At 45.6% G+C, this 25,665-nt stretch overlaps 1 protein-coding gene across 8 annotated transcripts in view; it reads right to left on the bottom strand.

Annotated features, from left to right (window-relative positions):
- AMBRA1 (autophagy and beclin 1 regulator 1) overlaps positions 1 to 25,665 on the bottom strand; it is a 198,945-nt gene that overhangs the window by 14,367 nt on the left and 158,913 nt on the right. For all 8 annotated transcript variants that reach the window (XM_023215722.2, XM_023215725.2, XM_023215723.2 and 5 more), the window contains 3 exons: positions 24,109 to 24,297; positions 22,737 to 22,891; positions 7,407 to 7,546 (listed from right to left, as the gene is read on the bottom strand). In XM_023215722.2, the coding sequence (XP_023071490.1) occupies positions 7,407 to 7,546; positions 22,737 to 22,891; positions 24,109 to 24,297 (484 nt within the window). The remainder of the gene's footprint in view (positions 1 to 7,406; positions 7,547 to 22,736; positions 22,892 to 24,108; positions 24,298 to 25,665) is intronic.

The following is a 25,665-nucleotide window of genomic DNA, read 5'->3' as shown; positions in this document are numbered from 1 at the left end:
TCCTTTCTCTCTCCTGGGGCTGAGCTGAGACCAAGACCAGAGCTGTGGTTTCATCAGGATGCTCAGTGCTGGGGCAATTCAGACAAATCTCTAATAGCCTAAATGGCTGGAATGGTGGGTTTAGCTTCTCCTTTCCCCTGACTAGCCTAACTGGCTCCTCCTTGGAGCTAAGAGACAGCTAAAAAATAGCAACAACAGATACAGGCAGTGGTCCTGAGTATTCTTCAGACACAGAGAAAGGAACTAAGATGGGAAATGTGAGGCCCACCGGAGAGATATAGTGCCATGGACAGCTCTGCCCAATGGGCATGCCTAGTCTTTAGAAGAAAGACCTTGGCCGGGTGCCGGTGGCTCACGCCTGTAATCCCAGCACTTTGGGAGGCCGAGGCGGACAAATCACGAGGTCAAGAGATCAAGACCATCCTGGCCAACTCTGTGAAACCCCATCTCTACTAAAAATATAAAAATTAGCTGGGCATGGTGGCACACACCTATAGTATCAGCTATTCGGGAGGCTGAGGGAGGAGAATCGCTTGAACCGGGAGACAAAGCTTGCAGTGAGCTGAGATTGCGCCACTGTACTCCAGCCTGGGCGACAATGTGAGACTCTGTCTCAAAAAAAAAAAAAAAAAAGAAAAAGAAAAAGAAAAGCAGAGGCCTCAGGAACAAAGACAGTGCAGGCTCTTGCCCCTGGGGTAGCCTGAGCTATTTAACCTAGAGGCCTAGATCACCCTCCTTTAACAATAGAACTTACCTCCATAAAGAGCAAACATCCCCAGGTGAGTGGATTATAGGATGCTGGGAGGCGCTTCCTTCCTAAACATGGGTGTTGGCTAGGACAGAGACCCGGTAGGGCCTGGATGATGAGGGACTGTATTCCAGGAGGACCCAGGAGGCTGTACTGCCTCAGGTAAAAGGTAACAAAACCAGACACTGAGCCTCCAAATCTGCCGTTTTTTCTGAGATGGAGTCTCACTCTGATGCCCAGGCTAGAGTGCAGTGGCATGATCTCAGTTCACTGCAACCTCTGCCTCCTGGATTCAACCAATTCTCCTGCCTCAGCCTCCCGAGCAGCTGAGATTACAGGTGTGTGCTACTATGCCCAGCTAATTTTTATATTTTTAGTAGAGACGGGGTTTCACCATGTTGGCCAGGCTGGTGTCAAACTCCTGACCTCAAGTGATCTGCCCACCTTGGCCTCCCAAAGTGCTAGGATTACAGGCATGCGCAACTGTGCCCAGCCCAAATCGGTCTTTTTAAAATTTTAAAAATTAAAAAAAAAAATTTTCAGATGGGGTCTCATTATGTTGCCCAGGCTTATCTTGAACTCCTGGGCTCAAATGATCTTCCCACCTCGGCCTCCCAAAGTGCTGGGATTACAGGCGTGAGCCACCACGCCTGGCCCAAATCTGTCTTTAGTGGGTAACTATGATTAGGCTTTACCTGTGAGAATACTACTTGCTTCTTTGAAGGGAAAGAGCCACAGCCAAACAAAAGTACTCTTCCTTTCACTGCCCTGTAGTAAACCTCTCCCAAGCTCCAGGGGCCTGTCAGGCTGTGGAGTTGGTGTAATTCCAAAGGCCACCTCTTTAAAAAGCAGTACAGTTGTCCATTGGTGTCTTTAGGGAATTGGTTCCAAGACCCCCTGTGGATACCAAAATCTATGCACGCTCAAGTCCCTACTATACAACCTATCCATATCCTTTTGTATACTTAAAATCATCTCTAGATTACTTGCACTAATACAATGTAAATTATGCAGACAGTTATTATACTGTATTGTCTATTTGTATTCCTTTCGTTTTTGAGACAGGTTCTCACTCTGTTGCCCAGTCTTAAGTGCAGTGGTGTGATCATGGCTCACTATAGCCCTAACTTCCCTGGGCTCAAGTGATTCTCCTACCTCAGCCTCCTGAGTAGCTGGTATTACAGGCGTGCCTCACCACGACTGGCTGATTTTTTTTTTGTTTTTTGTTTTGTTGAGACAGGGTTTCACCATGTTGCCCAGGCTGGTCTCAAATTTCTGGGCTAAGAAATCTGCCTACCTCAGCCTCCCAAAGTACTGGGATCATAGGTGTGAGCCACCGTTCCCAGCCTAATTGTACTGTTAATTTTCACTGTTTTATTTTCTCCAAAAATATTTTTGATTTATGGTTTGTTGAATCCATAAATGTGGAATCTGCAGATACCAAGGGCCAACTGTTTATCCTTCCTCTTCTACACAGCCATTTTTGTGGGGTTTGGGGATTGTCTGAGAACCAGATGGGCATTAGGGCGCAAAGGTGAGAAAAGGTTACCTTACATTATGGAAGAGGTAAATGGTCAGAAGTAACGGAAGAGGCCTCCAAAAACAAACTCATCACTGTTTTTGGTGAGCAAATCCTGTATGTATTAGATACTATGTGAAGCTGGCTGCCAGGAAGACTGATTTACAAACTTGTCAAGATGTACTGACAGGTTGCAATACCACATGGGTCTCCACCAAATCCATCTTCTGGAATTCTTGCTAGCTAGGGCTGGTTAGTGACAACAAACTGTTCACATCAGACCTACAACAAACCACGTACTTCCTGACCCAGAACGTTCCTTCCTATCTCAGAAAAGAGGCCACAAGAAGGCCTGCTGTCTGAGCTGAGACTATCAGCATAATGCTGGTGGCCAAAAGGTCCCCTCGAATGCTTTCCATCCAGGCAGCAGCACAGAGCATCCTCGGCTCAGGGCTGTGACCTTGGCTATTGATTGAAGAGGTCCACTGCCAACAGAACAGGGGCCATACTTCCTATCTCAGATGTGTTGCTCCACTATGCCTCCCCATCCCAATCCTTTCTGCTCCCCACACACAGGTCTAATTCTAAGCCAGGATATGCTTTACTTTCTGTGGTCAGAGAGCTGGACTACAATGAGCTCATGGATTTGGTTTCAATTCTAGGCACTGTACCAAGGATAGAGTTGGAGACGCCCTCTCTGGCTACTGAAACTCTTAGCTTGCTTTTTTTTTTTTCTGAGATGGAGTTTTACTCTTGTTGCCCAGGCTGGAGTGCAATGGTGTGATCTCGGCTCACCAAAACCTCTGCCTCCCGGGTTCGAGCGATTCTCCTGCCTCAGCCTCCTGAGTAGCTGGGATTACAGGCATCCGCCACCATGCCTGGCTAATTTTTGTATTTTTAGTAGAGACGGGGGTCTCACCATGTTGGCCAGGCTGGTCTCGAACTCCTGACCTCAGGTGATCCTCCCACCTCGGCCTCCCAAAATTCTGGGATTACAGGCGTGAGCCACCATGCCCAGCCTGAAACTCTTAACTTTCAATACCCACTGTCACTGACTGTCTGTGAGCTAAAGAATGATCCCAACATGTCCTGTTGTCTTCTTGGGTCTCAGTGAGGGTGAATGAGTCACTGTTTGCTCTGGGTTCTTCCTGGGAGCTAGACAAACACACCAAGGGAGGAGGAAGGCTGGGAAGTCCAATCAGGGCCAGCCTTTCCAGCGCGCTTCCACCTCACACCTGGCTTCCTCCACAGCATCTGGAAGCTGTGCTTCTGGGCCTGGCTCAACCACTTCCTCATGCTGAGACCTTCCAGGGCTCCCTGAACAGACCTGAGCTCTCTCAGTGGTCACGATGCTCTCTCCACAGAACTTCTGGCTCTGAACTTCCCACCTTCTAGGGACCATTCCCTTCAATAACATTCTTCTTTCATCTATCAGTGACATGGCTGCAGAGGATCAGACCAAAGATGCCTGGTGTCTCTGCAGCACGGGAAAGAGCTAGCACCTGGCTCTTAGACCCTTGCCTGAAAGATGTGGTTTCCACGGCAATTTTGGCTCCCTTTTGATTCGGAGGCATGCTTTCCCCTCCCTGGGTGATGATACTTGACTCTAATTACCATGATTACAGAAGGGACAGAGCTGGGGCCTTGTCAGGAGCCCCATAGTTGGCCAACAGGCCAGATGCCCATAGTCTCAGCCCACCTCTCTTCTGCCCTGAGTTCCCTGATTCTGTCCTTTAAGCTGACTCTGAGAAGCAGGGGACTTTCTGCCAGCACCTCCCCCTGCCCCATTTGTAGGGCTGGTTTATGAGGCCGGAAGTAAGCAAGCACCCCCTCATATCAACCTGGCACTTCACACCCCCCATGGTTATCAGTGGGGGTGCTGGCTGGCTGGCAGGCAGCCAGAGGCACAGCAGCAGCTTGGACAAAGTACAGGTAGGGGAGCAGAGGAGGAGGGAGCGCCTCACTGCTAGGAAGGGCGGGGTGACTGCGTTATCAGCCCCTGGGATGGCTTTGTAGAGGGGCTGACTGGCCAGTTGTTTGTCTTCTTGCCTGTCCTAAGAATTCCTTCTTTTGGAGAGATGAGGATTTTTGAAGGCCTTAGTCTACTGCCAAGTGGGGTTTTAGTACCACCAAGAGATGCCCAAGGAACTTGTTCCTCTGTCTTTGTGTTTGGAGAGAGTGCTGAGGCGAAGACAATGGAGGAGAAATCAAGAGCAGTATTGAGAGCACAAAATGGGGTGCAGCTGCCTGTGCCTGGGACAAAGGCAGAGAGCCACCTGTTTCGGAGGGAGGGCTGCAATCTTGGCCCAGATGGCTGGCTGGATCCTGTGCCCTTGGGAATGGGTGTGCCAGGGAGCTGTATCACCCAGGGATAGGCAGCTGCCTATGAGAAACACAAGAACCCTGAGCTCCTACTTCCCTATTTGTTCTCCTCATTTGAGACGGGAGACGACTCATCCATAGACTGCTCAAAAGACATGAACGTGCTCGCTGATCCCCTCGTTCCCCTGCATCCATGCTGACCTGCTGAAACGTCTCAGCACGATCTAAAGCTGCATTCTTCACCTGAGGTCTTAAAGAGTTACAAAAGTATGTGTGCGTTCTTGTGGCATATTTTTCTGTGGAAGACAGTACATTGCTTGTGTCAGAATTTTAAAGGGGTTTTTGAGTGAAAAGGGCTCTGGATAGGAAAGTGAAGAATTCTAGTTCTGTCATCAATCTGTTAGGAGGCCTCAGAGGAGTTTTAACTTCCCTGGGTGTCTACTGCTCACACACAGTCTTCCTTGCCTAAGCCTGGAAAAACTTCAGTCATGTCCATATCCAGTTTATACGGTACCCTTACATTTTGGGCCCTAAGGCTTTGGGCCCTAAACCTGACCCAAGAAGTCAGGACAAACAGTACCCCAAAAAAATGGGCTAAACTAGTTTTCTCTTAGTCCAACACAACTTGGTCTGTGACGGGATACTGTTCAATGTGTCCAATGCTAATGCCATGTTACTCAGGGAAGAGGCTTGAGTTCCTGGTGGGTAAAAGAGTTCCCCAGGCAGCCCAAGATGGCTTAGGTCAGCTGAGACTCTGGGATGCTGGAGACAACACATGGGGAGAAAAGAGAAAACAGAAGCCAAAGTCAGCTTCATGTTTGGCTGAGGTGACTGTGACTGACACAAAGTAGGTAGGCTGGGGTTTCAGACATAAAAACCTCTGTGAGGCCACAACAAACTGGGTGTAGATTATTTTTGCAAGGGAGAGGACTAGAAATTTGGCTGGGACAAAAGTTAGTGGTGGAAGCCGTAGACAAAATAACACTCCTGAGGAAAGAGGTCTCGGAGAAACAGGGAAAGAAAGACTTGTAACTGAGGTGTAAGTAAGAGTAGAATCATAGTCCAGAATTCTGTGCCAGTTTTGGAAAAGATGCTTATTAGATTCCTCTTATGAACTGTTAAGAAAAGAGGTAAGACAATCAGTGTCATGTGCTTTGGGGAAAAGGAATATTTCAGGACAGATCCTGGGACTATGGACAGGCCAGAGAAAGGGCAGAAGCTGAGAGACCCAAGGAGATAATTAAAGTGCTCTCTGGACGCTTTGGAGCTGGTGAAAGACGTTCTCTGGAGCAAGTGGCTTGCAACACAAAACATTCTTGCAGCTCCAAGCGCAGCCTGACCAGGCGAGGCTTAGACAGTAGTCTGTCTTTGGGAGGGGCTCACAAAATTCAAAATGGAATGCAAGAGCTGCCCTAAGAACCAGGTTTCCTTTCTCCTGGGCCACTGAGCTAACTCAGCCGATAAGGACCCAATCAGCAGTTCCCTACCAGGCCACAGGAGCTGACCCAAGTACATCCTTTAGGAGAAACTATCAAGGGTCCCATCAAAACGCAACACGGACACTTCCCACTTCTGATAACCAGAGACCCTGCTGGAACTGTCACACCACACTCTGTGATCTGCAGAACACTCTGGGAAAAGACTGTGCACCAGGTGGAGGTCAACATGAGGACAGCCTGGAGGCAGAAGTGGCATTTAGTCCACTGGAACCTTGCAGCGTCCCACGCAGCAATCAGCCTGATCTGCAGTGAAGCAGAGCTTCACACTCTCTACCTGGTTGGGGCTGGAAACTGATGACAGACCCAGCTGACTCCCAGTGTCTCTAGTGAATGAATGCCTGGAGAAACCCTGACCTCCATAAAGCCAGAGGAAGGGGAACGGGTGTCATCAGGACTTCAGACACAAATCCCCTCCTACTCCCTACTTCAAGACCAGATAATAATTGCTTTGACTATAAATTGAGCTTTTCTTTTCTTTTTCTTTCTTTCTTTCTTTTTTTGAGACAGAGTCTCACTCTGTCGCTAGGTTGGAGTGCAATGGCATGATCTTGGCTCACTGCAACCTCTGCCTCCCAGGTTCAAGCGATTCCCCTGCCTTAGCCTCCCGAGTAGCTGGGACTTACAGGCACATGCCACCACGCCCGGCTAACTTTGTATTTTAGTAGAGACGGGGTTTCACTATGTTGACCAGGATGGTCTCAATCTCCTGAGCTGGTGATGTGCCCGCCTCAGCCTATCAAAGTGCTGGGATTACAGGCGTGAGCCACCGTGCCCAGCCCCAAATTGAGCTTTTCAGTCTGCTTTCACTAGTATAAGCTAGAGCTCCAAGCAGAAAGGAAAACACGCAAGACAGAATCCAGCTATTAGAGATCAGTGGCTTAACCATTTAGGGTTTCAACAATACCTATTTCCAATACTTTTTAAGTTAAAGTCTATGGCATTTACTCAAATCCAAGACCAACTGTTGAATTTTTCTAACAGGGTTTAAAAAAGAATCTTTGATATCTATGCTTTTGACTGCAGAGAAACTTTAGTATCACTAGGAAACCAGAGAACAAGGGAAAACAAAGACAAAAAACTACTCCCTTTAGATTCAAGAAAACACGATCCCTAAATCAGTCTCTGGATGAAATGTGAAATGGGGAGCTAATCCTACCAGCCCCTGTGGGAAGAGGGCCCTTTAAGGAGTGGCGCTAAGAATGAGGCAGGCTCTAGATGGATTGACATTTCCCATCTAAAAAGACCCAGTTGGTGAATACTGATTACCCCAGTCCTCGGCCCCAATGATCCCTCAACTCCCACACTTTAAGCCACTTACTCTGGTCGGCAGATCACCAGGTCTCCTTTGTTAGTACCATAAGCCAGGCCAAGCCCTGGCTCAGGCAGCCAACGGGCAGAGTTGATACTGACATGTCTCCGCTGGTCGGCAGGCATCGGGTAAAGGACGTTGAAAACTCTCTAGGTAGAGGAAAAGAGGGAAAAAAGAGAATGGGAGGAGAAACAATTTGTTACCAAGAATAACAAAATCCAGGGAGAAACAAATTACAGGGAGGAAAGGAGGTAGTGAGGCTGGGAACAGGATGACTCTTTTTTTTTTTCCATATATATATATATTTTTTATTATTATACTTTAAGTTCTAGGGTATATGTGCACAATGTGCAGGTTTGTTACGTATGTATACATGTGCCATGTTGGTGTGCTGCACCTATTAACTCGTCATTTACATTAGGTATATCCCCTAATGCTATCGCTTCCCCGTCCCCCTACCCCATGACAGGCCCTGGTGTGTGATGTTTCCCTTCTTGTGTCCAAGTGATCTAATTGTTCAATTCCTACCTATGAGTGAGAACATGAGGTGTTTGGTTTTCGAACAGGATGACTCTTAACTCATGCCTGAGAACTTGGGGCAGCAGGAGAGATGGCATTCTCTCATTTGTGGGGAGAGCTAGGTCTCTTTTAAGAAATACTAGGGGACTCTATGGCTCTAATAATGCGCTCTCCTTCGAGCCTTCTAGCTAACTTTGTTGCTTTTAAATTAACTCTCTAGAAAGCCCCATAGAGCCCACCATACCAGGATGGACTGCCCATAACTTTCCTCTGACCAGGCCAACCAGTAGCATCAGCCTTGGCTGGTAGTCCTGTTACCATGGAAATCACAGTGCTCTCACAGCAATGGAGAATTGGAGGTGATGGGGGGCGGGAGGGAGTGATAACATCAGAGAACATTCTTAATTCATCTAATTAAAAGCAATGTTAAAACTGTTATTGTTAAGGAAACCTAAAAGGTGCATTAAGATGGAGGGAGCGCAGCAGAGGGGAATCATGAACATTCAGGCACACAACTTGTTTCTAGCTTATATAAATCACCGTTAAATTGATTGTTTCTCTTTTTCCAAGCTAATATTTTCTGAGCGGCATATTTTCTGAGTACGTAGGGTTTGGGCTGAAGGTAAAATATGGCCTCACAGTCTCTCTGGCCACTCTCTGACATGTTTTAGAAGCAACGTAATCAGAGATAGGGGCAGGTCAGTAGAAGAATAAAAGATATGGGCCCTAGAGTTAATAAGACTTGGGTTTGAGTCCTGATGCCACTGCAAAACAAAATCTCTAGATCTCAACTTAGAACAAACATACACATTCAAATAATTTGGGAGATTAGAAGAGATGATGTATAAAATGCCTGCCATGGTGCAAGCTCCAAAATAGTAACTGCTATTATTGTAACCAGGAACCTGCATCTGAGTCTTCACAAACGGTCATCAGGGCCTATGAAAACAACAGGAAGCTGAAACTCTAAAACTGGAATTTATTTCCCTTCTTGCTTCCCCAGTTTTTAATCTATCAAATATGAACTTCATTTCATCTGCCTTTACCTGCCCCTAGGGTTGACAGAAGGGGAAAAAAGAGAAAACAAATGAGCATGTGGTTTAGACAGTAATATTCATAAAGTGAACTTAGAGTGGTACAATAATGATCATTTTTCTGACTATCCTGATGAGGGATGAAGGCGGAAAGGGAGGAAGGCAGGGAGGGATGACTGAGTCTGAACTAAGGGTCCACTCCATCTATGCAAACCAAGTGATAAGCAGCCCTGGATCTGAGAACACATGCTCATGTGCCTTGGGTGCCTATCTGAAAGGCCTTGGACAGGACAGCCTCCAGAAGGGAGAAGACAGCAGCACGTGTCCTCAATATACTGACACACACACACATAGAATCTTGTTATTAGTAATTTTCCAGGTGTTGTGGTACTGAGAAATGTGCCCAGGTAGCTGATGATTCTCTTCCAGAATGGCCTAGCTATGGTCCTGAGGTCAAATGGGCCTTTTACAGACATGGAATTGGTTCAGGTTTGAGGCACAGCACTGACTGCCCTGTGGCAGCTGCATTAGGAACCTCCTACACCCTTCCTGTAGGATTCAACTCCAAATGTAAGGAATTCATTAGGGCTCCTTAAATCTTTGCTCTAACTGAGGAGACTATTAAAAAAGAACCCAATGATGTTAATGAATTTCTCTTGTAGTCATCTGGAGTGTGGCTGCTTGGCCTTTGGATCATCTCCTCCTGGCTGGCAGGAGTCTCAAACAAATTCATGGCTGCTATTCTCCACTCAGTCTCACTGGTTGAATGGGCACGGAGATGGTAATACCACTCTTTCTCCTTTGCACCTAATCAATGTTTTGCCTTTAAATCAACCAATGACGTGTGGTGCCTTTATTCTTTCTCATGGAGATTTTCACCTCAGAAGATAACCAATAGTTTCTGTCCAACCTATAGACTTTGTGGTTAAATAGAACTTGCCATTTAACTTTTAACACTAAAAGGACAATGTGGGTGTGATTAGACAATTGTGGCTGGGATCACTTAATCTGTTTAGTTTTCCTTCTCCAAAGGTCAGATGGTGTGAGCAGAGCACATGCAGAGTTAAGGAGGGATGAGGGTTAACTTCAATGGGTGCATGAGGAGAGCACCTTTATTTTGAGCCTGTGGTAGTTCTACATGGGCCTCACAACAAAGTCTCCCCTAAAACTACAATAATTTATAATTGTAGGGAATGGGGAGAAAGGGCCAGAGAAAGTAGCCTTACAAGGAGGAGAATAATAAGACTTTAGTCATCAGATGCTTAAGTTGCTGTGCTGGGTTTTTTTTTTTTTTTTTTTTTTTTCTTTGGAGGGGGGGTCTCGCTCTGTCGCCCGGACTGGGGTGCAGTGGCTGGATCTCAGCTCACTGCAAGCTCCGCCTTCCGGGTTTACGCCATTCTCCTGCCTCAGCCTCCCAAGTAGCTGGGACTACAGGCGCCCACCACCTCGCCCGGCTAGTTTTTGTATTTTTAGTAGAGATGGGGTTTCACCGTGTTAGCCAGGATGGTCTCGATCTCCTGACCTCGTGATCCGCCCATCTCGGCCTCCCAAAGTGCTGGGATTACAGGCTTGAGCCACCGCGCCCGGCCTGTGCTGGGTTTTTTAAATGGGGGTCTGAAACAGAAGAATAAAAGAACTCTTTCCTAGAAACGTTCCAGACCAGAAAGTAACAAACAAGCCTCTCATATGTCACAAATTTACCTTTTATCATTTACTGCTGCAGAGGGATTAACAGGCAAATATTATCTATTTGCTTCTTAGTATAGGAACTTCCTTTGGAGACAAAACGTTTGCGACGCCAATATGACAGATGAACCCAGCTTAGGTGAGACAAGGTCACAGAGGGATTGGAGAGAAGTAATGAAATGCTGAGACTCCCAGGTTGTTGCTAGCTACTTCCCAACTTCTGCAGCTGCAGGAATCATGGGGGCATCAATCTGTCCTCCAGTTATGGCACTCCCTCATGCTCAAGTCCTTAAACAGTGCCGAAAGGGCAGTTCTCCAGTGCACATCTCCTCCCATGTTTGGGTATTAGGCTAAATCCTGCTTTGTGGCAGGAAGCCAGAAAATGCCACATAAAGATCACCAGCCTCCTGGATTCTGATAAGCACTTGCTTGCTTAGCACACTCTAGTGTGGTGTGGGAAGAAGGGAGATGAGGGCAAGACGTACAGAGGGGAGGAGGGCACGGAGGGTGCAGGATGGGACGTTAATCACTGATCCATAGGCTGAGAGATCATCTGGTCCAATCATCCTCATTTCACACATGCCCGAAACTAATGGACCCTTGAACAATGAGAATCTGGCCCATTCTGAAAAGCACCCAGAGATGTAGCGTCCACCCCTTTCCCTGGCCAAAGCTGAACAGCTTTCAGTCCACCTTGCTGAGGGGAAATATCTCTCATAATTAGCCCCACAGATGAGAGACTATCTGGACAAGTTTCTCAGTACTGACAGATGGTTACCTAGCTCTGCTAATCCCAAACCGTTTATGGTTTTGGTCATCAGTCTTTCTAACCCAGAGACTGGGTGAGTTGTGAGTTCCCTTTTAGACTTCCATGGGGACTGGCTCTGTAAACCCAAAGGTCATCAGTACTGACAAAGACAGTATAAGAGATGGCTCTGGTCTTCATGTACAGACACCCTAAAAACATCTCTAGTAAAGGTTTCCTTAATACTAGTCGGGTGCCCTGAAGCTCCCCATGGGATGTTCAGAACCAACCTTGGGTGGCCTGCTGAACACCCACCCTGTCCCCCACTCCTCTCTGACACAAGAGACATGCTGTGCAGCTACACCACCAAATTCTACTACACTGGAGGGATTATCAGGAAGAGGGGACCCTCTCTGGGGCTGAATACAAAACCCAGCTGCTGATTCATGATTGACAAGTCCTGGTTTCACCTATCTCCACTACAGCTCTTCCCTGGTATATGACGAATGCTGACAGCAACCCCTCTTCCCAAGGTAGACTGTTCTCATTTCTGTCTAACATCTATGAAGGGAAATAGAATCAATATGCTAGAAAGAAATTTCTTAGAGTTAGTGCAGTCTCAGCATGTCAATAGGGAATGAGTCTGGTTGCCAAGATATTTGTGGTTCTAAGGGAGTAGAAGATAACGATCGCTCCACTTCTGGTGTCCAAGACAATCTCTTGTACCGCTTGCCTCTCTACTCCTCAAACTCTAATAGGAAGTGAGAGCAAAAGAAAACAGTTCAGATCAAAACTAAAAGTGTCTTGTTCCTTGTTCAAAGATAGACAGGAAAAGAATGAGAGGGAGCCAGGAGGTCATTGGGAAACCTTCTTCTCCATCCTTTTAAAACGAAGAGGAAAAAGGTATTGCAGTCCTCAACAAGATGGTCATTTTTTTCTTCCCCTACTGCATGCCAATAAAACTCAGACCAGTAGTTCAAGCAGCAAACGGCACTGTTCAGATCAGTCCAGATAAGAAGTTAAAAGAAAAACTTTGTGGTTATTTTGTTTACATTTGGGAATCTCATCATCTGTAAAGCTAAAACCTCGCAGTGGTGGCCAGAGGTCAAGTGCAGTTAGCAGATCTTCTTTAAGACCATGGAAGCTGGCTGGAGGAAGGGGACAATTGGAAACTGAGGCTAGAAGAGCTGTGGGAAAAGGTGCAAGGTGCAAAGCAAGGGGGCTTTGAGGAAGAAAGGAACTGTGAAGAGGAAAAATGCCTTCTGGATAATGATGGGAATTAAGGAGGCTTTAAGGTTTTAGTGAGGGTTACTAGAAGAGAATCAACTGAGAAGAGGGAAAAATCAATAGAAAGCAGATGCTAAGAGACAGCTGACCTTTCCATTGGAAATGGATGGCTACACATCTCGTCACGGACTGAGAAATGCACATATCCTAGAGTGGCAGTGGGAGCGATACCTTGGCCATCTTTTTCTTCTTTTTCAGCTGTTGATCTGCTTAGATTAATGAATTACTGAGTTTCTTCACCTCTAGGAAAGTCTGATTGCTTTTTAAAAACTTTAATTTCTTTTACTCTCTCCAAACCTTTATATTCTATGTTGGAATTCAGAATTCACAGAACGGTGATGTAATTTTTATAATTATTATTATTATTATTTTTATTATTTTTTTGAGATGGAGTCACACTCTGTTGCCCAGGCTGGAGTGCAGTGGCGCGATCTCGGTTCACTGCAAGCTCTGCCTCCCAGGTTTATGCCATTCTCCTGCCTCAGCCTCCTGAGTAGCTGGGATTACAGGCACCTGCCACCGCGCCTGGCTAATTTTTGTATTTTTAGTAGAGATGAGGTTTCACCATCTTGGTCAGGATGGTCTCGATCTTCTGACCTTGTGATCTGCCCACCTCGGCCTCCCAAAGTGCTGGGATTACAGGCGTGAACCACCATGCCCTGCCAATTTTTGTTATTTTTAAATTTTTACTGTTCTGACAGAGCAAGGCTAACTCACAGGCAGTGCACCCATGTTTTTTTTTTTTTTTTTGAGATGGAGTTTTGCTCTTGTTGCCCAAGCTGGAGTGCAGTGGCACGAAATTGGCTCACTGCAACCCCTGCCTCCTGGGTTCAAGCGATTCTCCTGCCCCAGCCTCCCGAGTAGCTGGGATTACAGGCATGCACCACCAACCCCAGTTAGTTTTGTATTTTTAGTAGAGACGGGGTATCTCCATGTTGGTCAGACTGGTCTTGAACTCCCGATCTCAGGTGATCCACCCGCCTCAGCCTCCCAAAGTACCGGGATTACAGGCATGAGTTACCGCGCCTGGCCAGTGCACCCAATTTTTAAAGTGATTATTATTATTATTATTATTATTTTGAGACGGAGTCTCACTCTGTCGCCCAGGCTGGAGTGCAGTGGCCGGATCTCGGCTCACTGCAAGCTCCGCCTCCCGGGTTCACGCCATTCTCCTGCCTCAGCCTCCTGAGTAGCTGGGACTACAGGTGCCCGCCACCTCGCCCGGCTAGTGTTTTGTATTTTTCAGTAGAGACGGGGTTTCACTGTGTTACCCAGGATGGTCTCGATCTCCTGACCTCGTGATCCGCCCGTCTCGGCCTCCCAAAGTGCTGGGATTACAGGCTTGAGCCACCGTGCCTGGCCTAAAGTGATTATTTAAAAACCCAAATCATAGCTTTGTTTGGAAATTTTTTTAAAAATCAAAATACCAAGTCACCTAACTCTCTCCCTTTGAAGCAGGAACAAATCTGCCTAGATTGCACGTATCCAAATCAAAGCTTTCTCCCAGCAGAAAAAAAGGGCAAACAGCAAACAGTGTTTTTTTTTTTAAACTTGTTCAAATTTGTTGCCCTTTGTTACTATGTGTTACAATGTGCTGCCTTCAAGGCATTTCTAGGCAACCTCCTATGATTTGCTGAGTCCTATAAACTTTGTCTTATTCATTTGTTCCTCAAGGAGACCCCAAGGACAGTCAGAAGACAGGCTTTTTATTTTTCAACTGGCCCGCTGCTTTCCAAAGGCCACGCCTGGCCATTAGGATCAGAGCACAGACATTACTTCAGCTGAGGAATCTACTTCCGTGCTTAAAGAAATACTGAGGCATTCACAGCTTCTGGAATTCCCAGAAATTATACTTGCTGGGCGTGATGGCTCCTGCCTGTAGTGGCCAGGACTCTGGGTGGCCGACATGGGAAGATCACCTGACGCCACGAGTTCGACCAACCTAGCCAACAAAGCAGGATCTGCATGTCTCCAAACAAATAGTCAGGCATGGTGGCAATACCTCTAATCCCAGCTTCTTGGGAGGCTGAGGTGGGAGGATTGCTTAAGCCCAGTTATTAAGATTTACAGTGAGGTATGATCGTGCCACTGCATTCCAGCGTGGGTGAGATCCTATCTCTTAAAAAAAAATTTTAAACAAATAGGCCAGGCGTGGTGGCTTATGCCTGTAATCCCAACACGTTGGGAGGCCGAGGTGGGTGAATCACAAGGTCAGGTGTTCAAGACCAGCTTGACCAAGATGGTGAAACCCCATCTCTACTAAAAATACAAAAATTAGCCAGGCGCAGTGGCAGGTGCCTGTAGTCCCAGCTACTTGGGAGGCTGAGGCAGGAGAATTGCTTGAACCTGGGCAGCAGAGGTTGCAGTGAGCTGCGATCACGCCACTGCACTCCAGCCTGGGCAACAGAGAGAAACTCTATCTCAAAAAATAAATAAATAGAAAGCAATTACTCTGGTTTCCACATCTATGGGCACAGGGCACAACACAAGTTCTTGAACTTCTGTGGCTTTCTACATCTCAAAGGAAATGGTCTAATGAGTTCTAGAGATTCACCTTGGATAAAAGAATGCTTCCATATATTTTGCTTGATCCATTTGTGTGTGTGTGTGTGTGTGTGTGTGTGTGTGTGTGTGTGTGTGTGTGTTTGTGTGTGGAAGAAGTAGTATTTCTCTGTTCAGGACAGGGATTATATTAAATACTTTCAGCTTTTACAAATGTATTAATTGATTTTCCTACCAATTCTTGAAAAAAAGGATGTTTTGCCTTTCACTTTTTAAACGATCTACTGGGAACCTCTCATCATGTCTCTGTGCTGAGACAAGAACCTGGAGAAATTCACTGATATTGGTTAGAATTGTGGAAACGAGGCCAGGTACAGTGACTCAAGTCTGTAATCCTAGCACTTTGGGAGGCCGAGGCAGGCAGATCACGACGTCAGGAGTTCGAGACCAGCCTGACCAACATGGTGAATCCCTGGCTCTATACTAAAAATACAAAAATTAGCCGGGATGGTGGCATGCACCTGTAATCCCAGCTACTCGGGAGGCTGAGGCAGGAAAATCACTTGAACCCGGGAGGCAGAGGTTGAAATGAGCCGAGATCGTGCCATTGCATTCCAGCCTGTGCAACAAGAGCAAAACTCCGCCTCAAAAACAAAAAAAGAAAACATCGTGGAAATGAGTACGATGCTCCTTATTTTCAGGATTATCTCATTAGTACTTTGATTCAATTAGGGCGTACTGAGTAATGGGCTGTCACAGTGATAGTGATGGTGAGCAGGGTGCACATGTGAGAACATGCAGAGAAACCCAGGGCACATGAGATTTCAAAGTAACACACACTTAGGAAGCAAATGTTGCATGCCTCCCGCAGCTAAGCACAGTGAGGGCTGGGGAGATGGCAGTGAAAAGACCAGAAGACGCCAGGCATCGCACATGGACACACTACAGAGGAAGGGACTATGTCCATCCTGTTCACTGCTGCATTCCTAGACCAATGATAGGGGCTCAATACAGTTTTTTTGAGTGAATAGAATAAAATGCAGCATAGACTGCACTCCTACTAAGAGGCCACGGAGGAAAGACACTGTCAGAGTTGGTGAATCTGTCATGGAAAAATTTCCTAAATGAATGGCTTTGACTGCAGTTCTAGTGTTATTTTTAATTTTTTATCTTGCCCCCCTCCCTTCTCTGACAAATCGCACCAGAGACACTTCTTACTTCTCCTATACCCCTCCCCCCTTTCCTACAATGTTCTGAAGAAAATAACTTTTTGAGGATAGATGCTTTGTGCCGCATCTCAGAAGTCAACTTTAAGATAATTGCAGCGGAAGAGGCTTTTAATCAACTGACAGGCAGCTTTAAGAAAATTAATGAGGACAAAATCTTAGGAAGGAGTAAATCATTTTTGACAACAAAGACATCTCTCTTTTATCCCAATCTCCCCTTGAAGAAATAGTACCCTTCCAGCATACAAAAATAAAATATCATTATTTTTGGTATTTGCCACCCCCAAGTCCAGACAAGATTAAGAAAAGGCTCAGTTTCCTTAGATTTCTAGAGAATACTCTGGATTGAACTAGAATTCTAGGCCACTTTTGGAAATCAAACTTGTAGAATATAGGTAAGTACAGATGATTAGGTCTATATTATAAGTTCAATTCAAGGGCAGGGAAGGAGAGAGTCATAATAAAGTTTGTAGATTGAAGAATAAAGCTGGGACAAGTCAAAAGAGCCTATATTTGTGAAGTTATATAAATTCTGCTCAGTGCTGACAGCACTGGGCACTCATCCTGACCCAGGATCTAAGCCCCAACTATAGTTACCACTAATTGGAGAAGTCTGGATCCCAAGTTTTTTCTATGGTTCATTTTAATGAACTTACAATAATAATGATAATCATCATCAGCAGCAGCAGCAGCCATCATTAGTCTCTGTAAGGATGGCTACCCAATGGTATAAAAGAAAGCAAGCAACCTAATGTTTATTTTCAGAGATAGTAAGAGATAGAGCAAGAACAAAAGGGGAAAGGATCAAGATACGTTGACAGGTGAGGTCTAGATGGAATCGCCCTACAGCCCGTGGTTCCTTCTTAGCACACAGAGTCATCTGGAAGGCTTGTTAAAACACACATGGCTGGGCCTCGCCCCCAGAGTTTCTGACTCAGCAGATCTCAAGTGGGGCTGAGAATCTGCATTTCTAATAAGTTCCCGAGATGCTGATGTGGTCCCCTGGGGGTACACACAGAACTGCGATGCAATCAGATTTGGATGGGCTGTAGGTCTATAAAAAAATGGTAAAAGGCCAGGCATGGTGGCTCACGCCTGTAATCCTAGCACTTTGGGAGGCAGAGGGGGGCGGATCACCTGAGGTCAGGAGTTTGAGACCAGCCTGGCCAACATGGTGAAACCCTGTCTCTACTAAAAATACCCAAATTAGCCGGGAGTGGTGGCAGGTGCCTGTAGACCCAGCTAACTGGGAGGCTGAGGCAGGAAAATCACTTGAACCCAGGTGGCAGAGGTTGCAGTGAGCCAAGGTTGTGCCACTGCACTCCTGCCTGGGCAATAGAGGGAGACTCCGTCTCAAAAAAAAAAAAAAAAAAAGTAACAAATCTGCTTTCCTTCCCTGCTGCCTGGGACCTGTTTAGGGTGAAGGGGAGGCATATTGCTAGCACTCTAGAGGGAGAAGGGGTATAAAGGGATAGTCCACTATTGACCAGCAAAACTCTTAGGTCAAGAAAGGAAGAAAGAAGAAGGGGAATGGAGAGGGGAAGCGGAGGAGAGGCAGAGAGATGGATACTTTCTTTTCAATGTGTCCTACGAACTATTGATTTGTCTAGGTAACACTCACTCAACCCTTGGCTATGGTTTTACCACACAGCCACAAAGAAAAAGCTTTCAATAAAATTGACCCTTAGGTATTGGAGGCTTTCCCTTAAAGACCACAATACTGTTCCATGGAGAGAGGGGAGCTAAACTGCATTCTATCCCAGAGCTTCCTCCTTAACCCAAGTCAAATGAAGGTGTCCTTAGTCATCCCTTCTGCCAATAAAATGACCCAGGAGAAAAGCAAACTACTCCTGGTGAGATTCAAGTTCCTAGTGCCTCTAGGATCTGCAGCAATTAATTAGGCAATGAGGATCTTTTTTCACTTCTTACTAAACCACTTACGTGCCTACAATCCCCACTTATTGGGGGGTGGGGGTGGTCCATGTTAATTCCAGTGCTGAAAGCACTAATCCTTATTGTTGCTTTCTAGCTCAAGATGACCTAGCTTCGCCCTCATGTCCCTGAACCTCCCTGCCCAGTTGCAGACTTCTGCCCCTATTCCTAAGTAACACAGCATTTACTGAGATACAGACTAGAGGAACAATGTGGTATATGACTCTTTCCGGTTTCATTAGTAATTTTGTATTTTTGTTATTATGCTTTCACTTGGTTACAACCAAAGTTATTATACTGTGCAAGTTGCCACTATTTTAGAAAATTAATTGCAGTTCTCTATACAATATTGTGCCTGGTTCCAATTAGAAAATGAAAGCCAAGAAGGAACACAGGCAGTTTAAGTGTTTTGAGAATTCAGCAAAACTTCAGCTCAGCAGTCTCTAAAAGCTTAACCTAAAAACAAAACAAAAATTAACAAAAAGCTCTCTCTGGCTCAAGTAGAAGGGAATCAGACAGAAAATAAGACTCTGAGTCATAGAGAGTAGCATATCCAGTCTGGAGGAATCGCAAATGGACAGTGGGAAGGGAGAGAGAAAATATGTGCCCAGTCTTACTTTCCTGACTTATCCATCACTAAAATTGGGAGGACTAACACGGTAAAAAGAGAAAGGAAAGATCAAAAGGACCCTAGATCCTAGAAATAAGGACAAAAATTAAAATGATTCAACATAAAGAAAAGACTCCAGCACATACAGCTATTCAAGGGAGAAACCTGGAAAGCAGCAACAGCCGAGAAAAGATGGGAGGTGAGGCACACACAGCCAAAAAGCTGAGTTTGGTAGGAAATAGAAGACAAACACCACTGTGCCTGCAACATAATTAGCAAAGAATCAAAACACCATGCACAAAACCACAATGGCAAGTAGAACTGAGATTGACTCTGCCTTGCTGAGGAGGCTGAGGGCAGACACCTAAAATGAAGGAAGGAAAGCTTGCTTTAAAAATACTAATCCTGGGTCCCTCTGGCTCCCATTCTTATTCTGAATTTAGGTCTGACACGGATCTGTATTTTAATAAGGACCCATCTAGTTCTAATGTAAGTTGTCCAAGAACCACAGTTTGGGAAGCACTGATCCAGAGGTCTGAAGAACTGCTTAGAGTAAGTGCATCAAGGCTAATAGCAATTAGCAATTCATTTTCAGAAGAGTTTTCATATGGGATTGTGTCAGAGACCATCTCTTGGGGAGAGATGTCACTTAGTGCCATCTTAAAATAAATCAATGCTCTGGAGGATGTTCTCCTGGGAATGTCTGTTGGCCCAACACATTTGCCTCTCTGAACATTACCACAGTGAATTCCAAAAAGTAACACCAGAGAGAAGGGGAATTCTGAGTAGCAAAGCTCTAGGACAGGCCCATTACCCACTAAAGCATTCCTTTATGGCCAGAGCTTGACGTCAGAGATGGAGACACCACCTATACTTACCTGTGCAAAGAAGGAGACGCTCTACTGTCCCATTAAACCCTTGCTCCCTGTTCTCAGACAAAAATTCACTTCTCGCTTAAATGGTGATACAGCACAGCTATCCAAAAAAGCTGGTGTCTTCCCTTCCACTAATCACTGAATTCAGGGACATTTGCTGAGTGATCTGGTGCCTCTGGATGTAAGGGGCAACCAAGACCTGGAAAACCAGAAATCTTTCCATAGCATGGGGCTTTAAAGTCAGACTGGGTGGACACCAGATTGACCTAAACCTTGTTGAGATGCCTTGATCCTGTCTCTTGGGTGACAGGAACACTTCCCAAATGGGAACTTTCTAAGTACCTCAGCTCCCTTTCTTAGTGCTTGGTGGCAGATGGTACCTACTGAGAAACAAAAAAGGCTCACTGGGCAGCCTGGCAGTAGCTCTAGTCACCACGCATGCAGCTGCTGGCTAGCTGCCTTGAGCCCCTTGGCAGGACAGCCAGGGACTGACTGGATGACCACATCTCCTCAGCAGAGTTCTCTAGCCACATTCCCTGAGGTGCCAGTCCCCTATATGACAACAGATCCCACCACCTTGGCTTCTGCTTTGTAACTCTTTGTCTTCAGCCAGATGTTTCTGGCTACAATGGAAAAGTGGAACTGTGCTAGGACGGAGGACTGGCAGGCTGTGTGCGGGAGTTGGGCAAGAGCCCTGGCTTATGAAACAGGCTAGAGAGGTCTGTCAGAGCTACCCAAATCAGATCCTGTCTCTTAATGATTACAAAGAATTATTCCACAATTAGGCTGCAAGGGTTAGAAGGGCAGCTGTTGGGACTGGGATTCCAGGTGGTGAAAAGCAGAGACCAGGTGCTTTTACCAGCCAAGTCTGTTTAAGAGAAGCAAAAGAAGAATATTTATTTATTTTTATTCATTTATTTATATTTTTGAGATGGAGTTTCACTCTTGTTGCCCAGGCTGGAGTACAATGGCACCATGTCGGCTCACCGCAACCTCCGCCTCCTGGGCTTAAGCAATTCTTCTGCCTCAGCCTCCTGAGTAGCTGAGATTACAGGCATGTGCCACCACACTTGGCTAATTTTATATTTTTAGTAGAGATGGAGTTTCTCCATGTTGGTCAGGCTGGTCTCAAACTCCCGACCTCAGGTGATTCACCCACCTCGGCCTCCCAAAGTGCTGGGATTACAGGTGTGAGCCACTGTGCCCGGTCAGAAGAATATTTAAATAAAAACTCAACTTCCATCCTCAAATATCTAGATAAGAAAATAGGCTTGATGAATATCCCACAGTGACATCTCCTATTCACCCAATGTCAAATATTTCCAGCCATATCGAATTCAAGATCAGAACTTTCTTGTCATTGTGATATCAAGAGCAGAGAATGAATTGTTTTCCTTTCAGAAGCTTGGTGGGGACATGATTTTATGTCATCCATCATGGGTTCTGCTAGTTACCACCTAGAAATTGTAAAGAGGATACTTTTTTCTTCTTTTTTTTTGAGATTCTCTTTCATTCATTCACTTTCTACTAAGTGTCAGGTTCCCCATGAAGTTCTTGGACTTCATAAAGATAAAACAGACACAGTCTCTATTCTCAAGGAGCTCACAGTCCAGGAGAAGAGAGTGACATGGAAACAAATAACTGCAGTTTAGTGTGACAAGTACTGCCATGACAGTGTGTAAGGGGTACAATGATAGCACAAGGAACGAGTGATCAATTCGACTAAGAAAGATGCCACAGAAGGTGAAAAGCTTCCAGGTAGCTGGAGATAGGGGATAGGAGGGCATTCCAAGTAAAGGTACCCTGGCAAGAAGGCACTTTGCCAAATTCAAGAAGCTTGGAAAGTGGTTCAGTGTAGTTGGACAGAGGATATCTGTAGGAGACAGGAGGGAGAAGAGGCTGGAGAAGAAAGGACCACACCAGGCCACCCACTTTCTATCACTTTGTATATAATGGGTGCTCTCTCTAGTTTTTTCTTTAAAACAAATGCTTCCCATTCCAGACATTCAACAACCATCTACATGCACAGCACTAAATGAAGGCCCCTGAGGGATATCCCTCTAAGGAGCTTACACTGAACCAAATTGGGTGGATTAAACATACACACTACACAGCTAAAGACAAAAAATGGACCAACAAGTACATCCAACTATAAATGGTACAGACTGCACAAAGTACTGGGAAATTCACAGGTTCTTAGCTTCAGACAAAGCTTAAATACTATCTAATTAGAGAACTGTTCAAATGCTTGAATCCCCTTGACAAAACCCTGGCTAAATGAGCACCTATGTGATGTGGGACGCTCACTCAGGCACATTAGTCTGGCTGAGGCCAAAAGGCCATCAAACACAGGATGCCCAGAAGGCTTTTATGGCAATATAAGAGAGACACGTCTCAGACAAGACAGGGTCCTAGACAGGACCTTTTCTCCACTGGTGAAATGAATGGGATGATTAAGAATAAAGCAGCTGCCTAATGTCTTCATCTTCCATCATAATTATAACTCACAGAAAAAAAAATTTCATGGCATACTATTACTTTTTACAGCTTGTTTCCTCACACACACACACACACACACACACACACACAGCTTTAAAAATAAGCATTTCACTGGGTCCTTTATGCATCTCCAGATTAAAAGTTTCATGTAGAAGTAAGGAAGTATTCAGTTTATCTGAAGCTACTTGCAGGCCTCTGGGGAATGCAGCACATGTTCTAGGGTGTGAGGAAGGGCCTTTGATAGTCCAGGGGTTCCACAAATGAAGCCTGCAGATCATGGATGGGCTTGACTGGAGCCCTTCCTTACTCCTTATGACTGCATGATAGCTCTGGTCCTGGCTGGGAGGTTACACCACTGTCCCTCATTACCCTTCCAAGCCTAGGGGAGATGCCATACAGTGAAAGCACAAGCAATGGCACTCACCCTCATGGAGGTCTCTCCACCATGGGCCTGTTGCAGCCTGAAGACCTGGGCCACCATGTGCTCTGTGGAGGGGTGCAGCAGGATCCTTCGTGAGGCCAAGCCCACCATTACATATCTGCCCATTGGGGACAGGCTCACCGAAATGGCATTGGGACCTGAGGGCCAATAGAACAGAGAGATATTTCCTAGACTTCTGGCCATTCCAAGGAAACAACGTTCACTCTTACTCTTCTCTTTTCCTCCAATCTTCATATTCACTTGCTCATCCTGGTGTTATCTCATAGAACTGTAGTGAGGAGTATGATGAGAAGGCATATACATACTGAGTATAGTGTTTGACATATAGAAAGCACCTAATAAGGCTGGACACAGTGGCTCACGCCTGTAATCTCGGCACTCTGGGAGGCCGAGGCAGGGGGATCACCTGAGGTAGGGAGTTCGAGACCAGCCTGACCAACATGGAGAAACCCCATCTCTACTAAAAATACAAAGTTAGCCAGGCATGGTTGCACATGCCTGTAATTCCAGCTACTCGGGAGGCTGAGGCAGGAGAATCGCTTGAACCCAGGAGATGGAGGTTGTGGTGAGCTGAGATCGCGCCACTGCACTCCAGCCTGGGCAACAAGAGCAAAAACTCTGTCTCAAAAAACAAACAAACAAACAAAAAGAAAGTACTTAATAAATGCTAACCATTATTATCAACATTTTTTTAAATTGTTAACATCCTGATATTACTATTTTGAAACCCACTTTTTTCATTTAATACATATGAACACTGTTCTGTAAGAGCATTTTAAGGGCCAGTGGAGCAATTCCATCACTGCACTATCATTTATTTAGTCAACTCTTAAAAAACAAAAAACAAAAAAACACTTAAATTTGACTCAAGGTGACACCAGCAAAACAAAACACCCACCACCCCCTCCCCCCGCAAAAAACAACAACAAAAAAACAGTCTCAAGGCAACAATTTGACATTTTTCTGTATGGTAACACTGCTGTGAACACCCTTGTATGTAAATCTTTGTATAGTTTTCTGATTATTTCGTTAAAAGCTGGATTGCCAAAGAGCTGACACATTTTGAGAGGTTTTAAATACACAATGCCAAACTGTCTTGCAGTGCATTTGTGTGCCGCGACCACCTCCTCCCTTATTCCGGGCCATCGTAACAGGGGCATGCTATAATCCTGAGATGCTTCTGCAATGTTACCAGCCAGCACTCCTGCAAAGCAATCTTTCTCTGGCCTGTGCCCCAGTGAAGGTAGGGGCAGTATGTGACCGTTACTCCCACCCAAGCCGTGCCTCACCTAGCAATGACCATGCCAAGGCACCAGTGTCCCTCTGTCATTAGGTTGGGCTTCCTATCCCTTACCAAATCGCTTAGTGTAGAGCATTTCACCCAGGTTATGGGGGGCCAGGGAGTATACTGCCAGGATGCCTTCATCGGGAAAGCCCCTCTGGCTGCTGGGGATGAAAGCTGCCAGGAGCTGGCCATCTGCAGAAATATCACAGCTGGCATCATTGTAGATCTTGCAGTTCTGCACCAGTACATTCACGGAGGCTGCATCAGACAAAGAAAGAAAAGAGGATAAGAAACTTTGGAGTTGATATTGTAAAAATTCTGGGGCCAAGAAACTTTAGGGACTTCCTAAGGGCCTGCACCTTGTCTAGAAATGCTAAAGAATACCTTCTCATTCAAACTAAAATGTCAAATGAACAAAACACAGGAGGCAAGAAAAGTATGTCTCTTCTCCCACCTTAGCAGGAAACTACAGGATAGTCACCACCACCACAACCACCTGCTGAGTCTTAGTTCACATTTAGGAAATATCACTTGAGAGATTAGATAAGGAAAAAGTTATTAAAAATTATTCCTAGAGAGCCATTTAACAGCTGTTATTGTCCCAGAGATCAAAACTAAGGTAAATGAAAATGCAAACCCATTGGTTCCAAGAAAAAGGTGATACAGGTAGAGCTTTCTTGAGGCAGGAATCCTATTCAACACCTGTTACGTGACCTTGGAGAAGAAAGCCATTTCACAAATTTGTATTTTGCTTTCTCATTTAAGAGAAAGAGAACTGGAACATCTAGAGACCAGTTTTCTGGAACAGCTCCTTGCTAATACTAATCTCTAACTCTACCAAGAGAGGAAAAACAATAATGCCCAGCTGTGGCTGGATGGCCAGGGCTCATTTCCCACTGTGCTCTATGCCAATGTCCACGGCAGCCCTAGTCTGCACTCAGTAGTTCCTGAGAACAAACTGCAGGGTCAGGCAGGCAGCAGGCTCAGCCTGGTAAGGTGGTAAGATCTGAGGGTGGAGGAATGTCTGTTGGTAAGGAGCATCCACTCCACATGACAGGACCAATGAGATGTTAACTGGCACTGTGCCTATAGGCCTTGTTTCAGTTTTCATTTGAATCCCTGAGTCCCACTGTGCGATTCCCTGCCAGGAGGAAGTGGCTTACCCTTGATGTGAGCATAGAACAAGAGTGCCCACATCATGGGCCCAGGCAGAACAGCATAACACATTCAAACAGACCAAGCTCATCAGGGCTTTGTCCCATTTAGATATACCTCAAGTAAAGAAACTTTTTACTGTTTCTCTTATTTGAAGGAGATGTCCACTGTCAGAGGCATTGTTGTAATTTTTTAAAAGCCAAGCTCAGCTGCCCTCGCCAGAGTCCAGGTGATCTACTGCAGTAATCCAAAAAAAAAAAAAAAAAAGTCAAGGGCAAGTTTCCCTAGGAAATTACCTCAAGGAAAACAAAACAAGGAATTGCTCTTTCAGAGGCCCCCAGGCTTATGCGATCTGACACTTAGAGTGACTTGTAAAACTCTATTTGTTCTCCTTTCCCTGTGTATTGCTAATGAGATGACAGTGTATATCAAAAAAGGCATCAGAACACATTGATAAGACTATTGTGCCAA

Source organism: Piliocolobus tephrosceles, chromosome 13 (assembly GCF_002776525.5).
Source record: "Piliocolobus tephrosceles isolate RC106 chromosome 13, ASM277652v3, whole genome shotgun sequence".
NCBI lineage: Eukaryota > Metazoa > Chordata > Mammalia > Primates > Cercopithecidae > Piliocolobus > Piliocolobus tephrosceles.
Note: the sequence above shows the minus strand (reverse complement) of the source record. Positions and strands in the feature narration are given on the sequence as shown.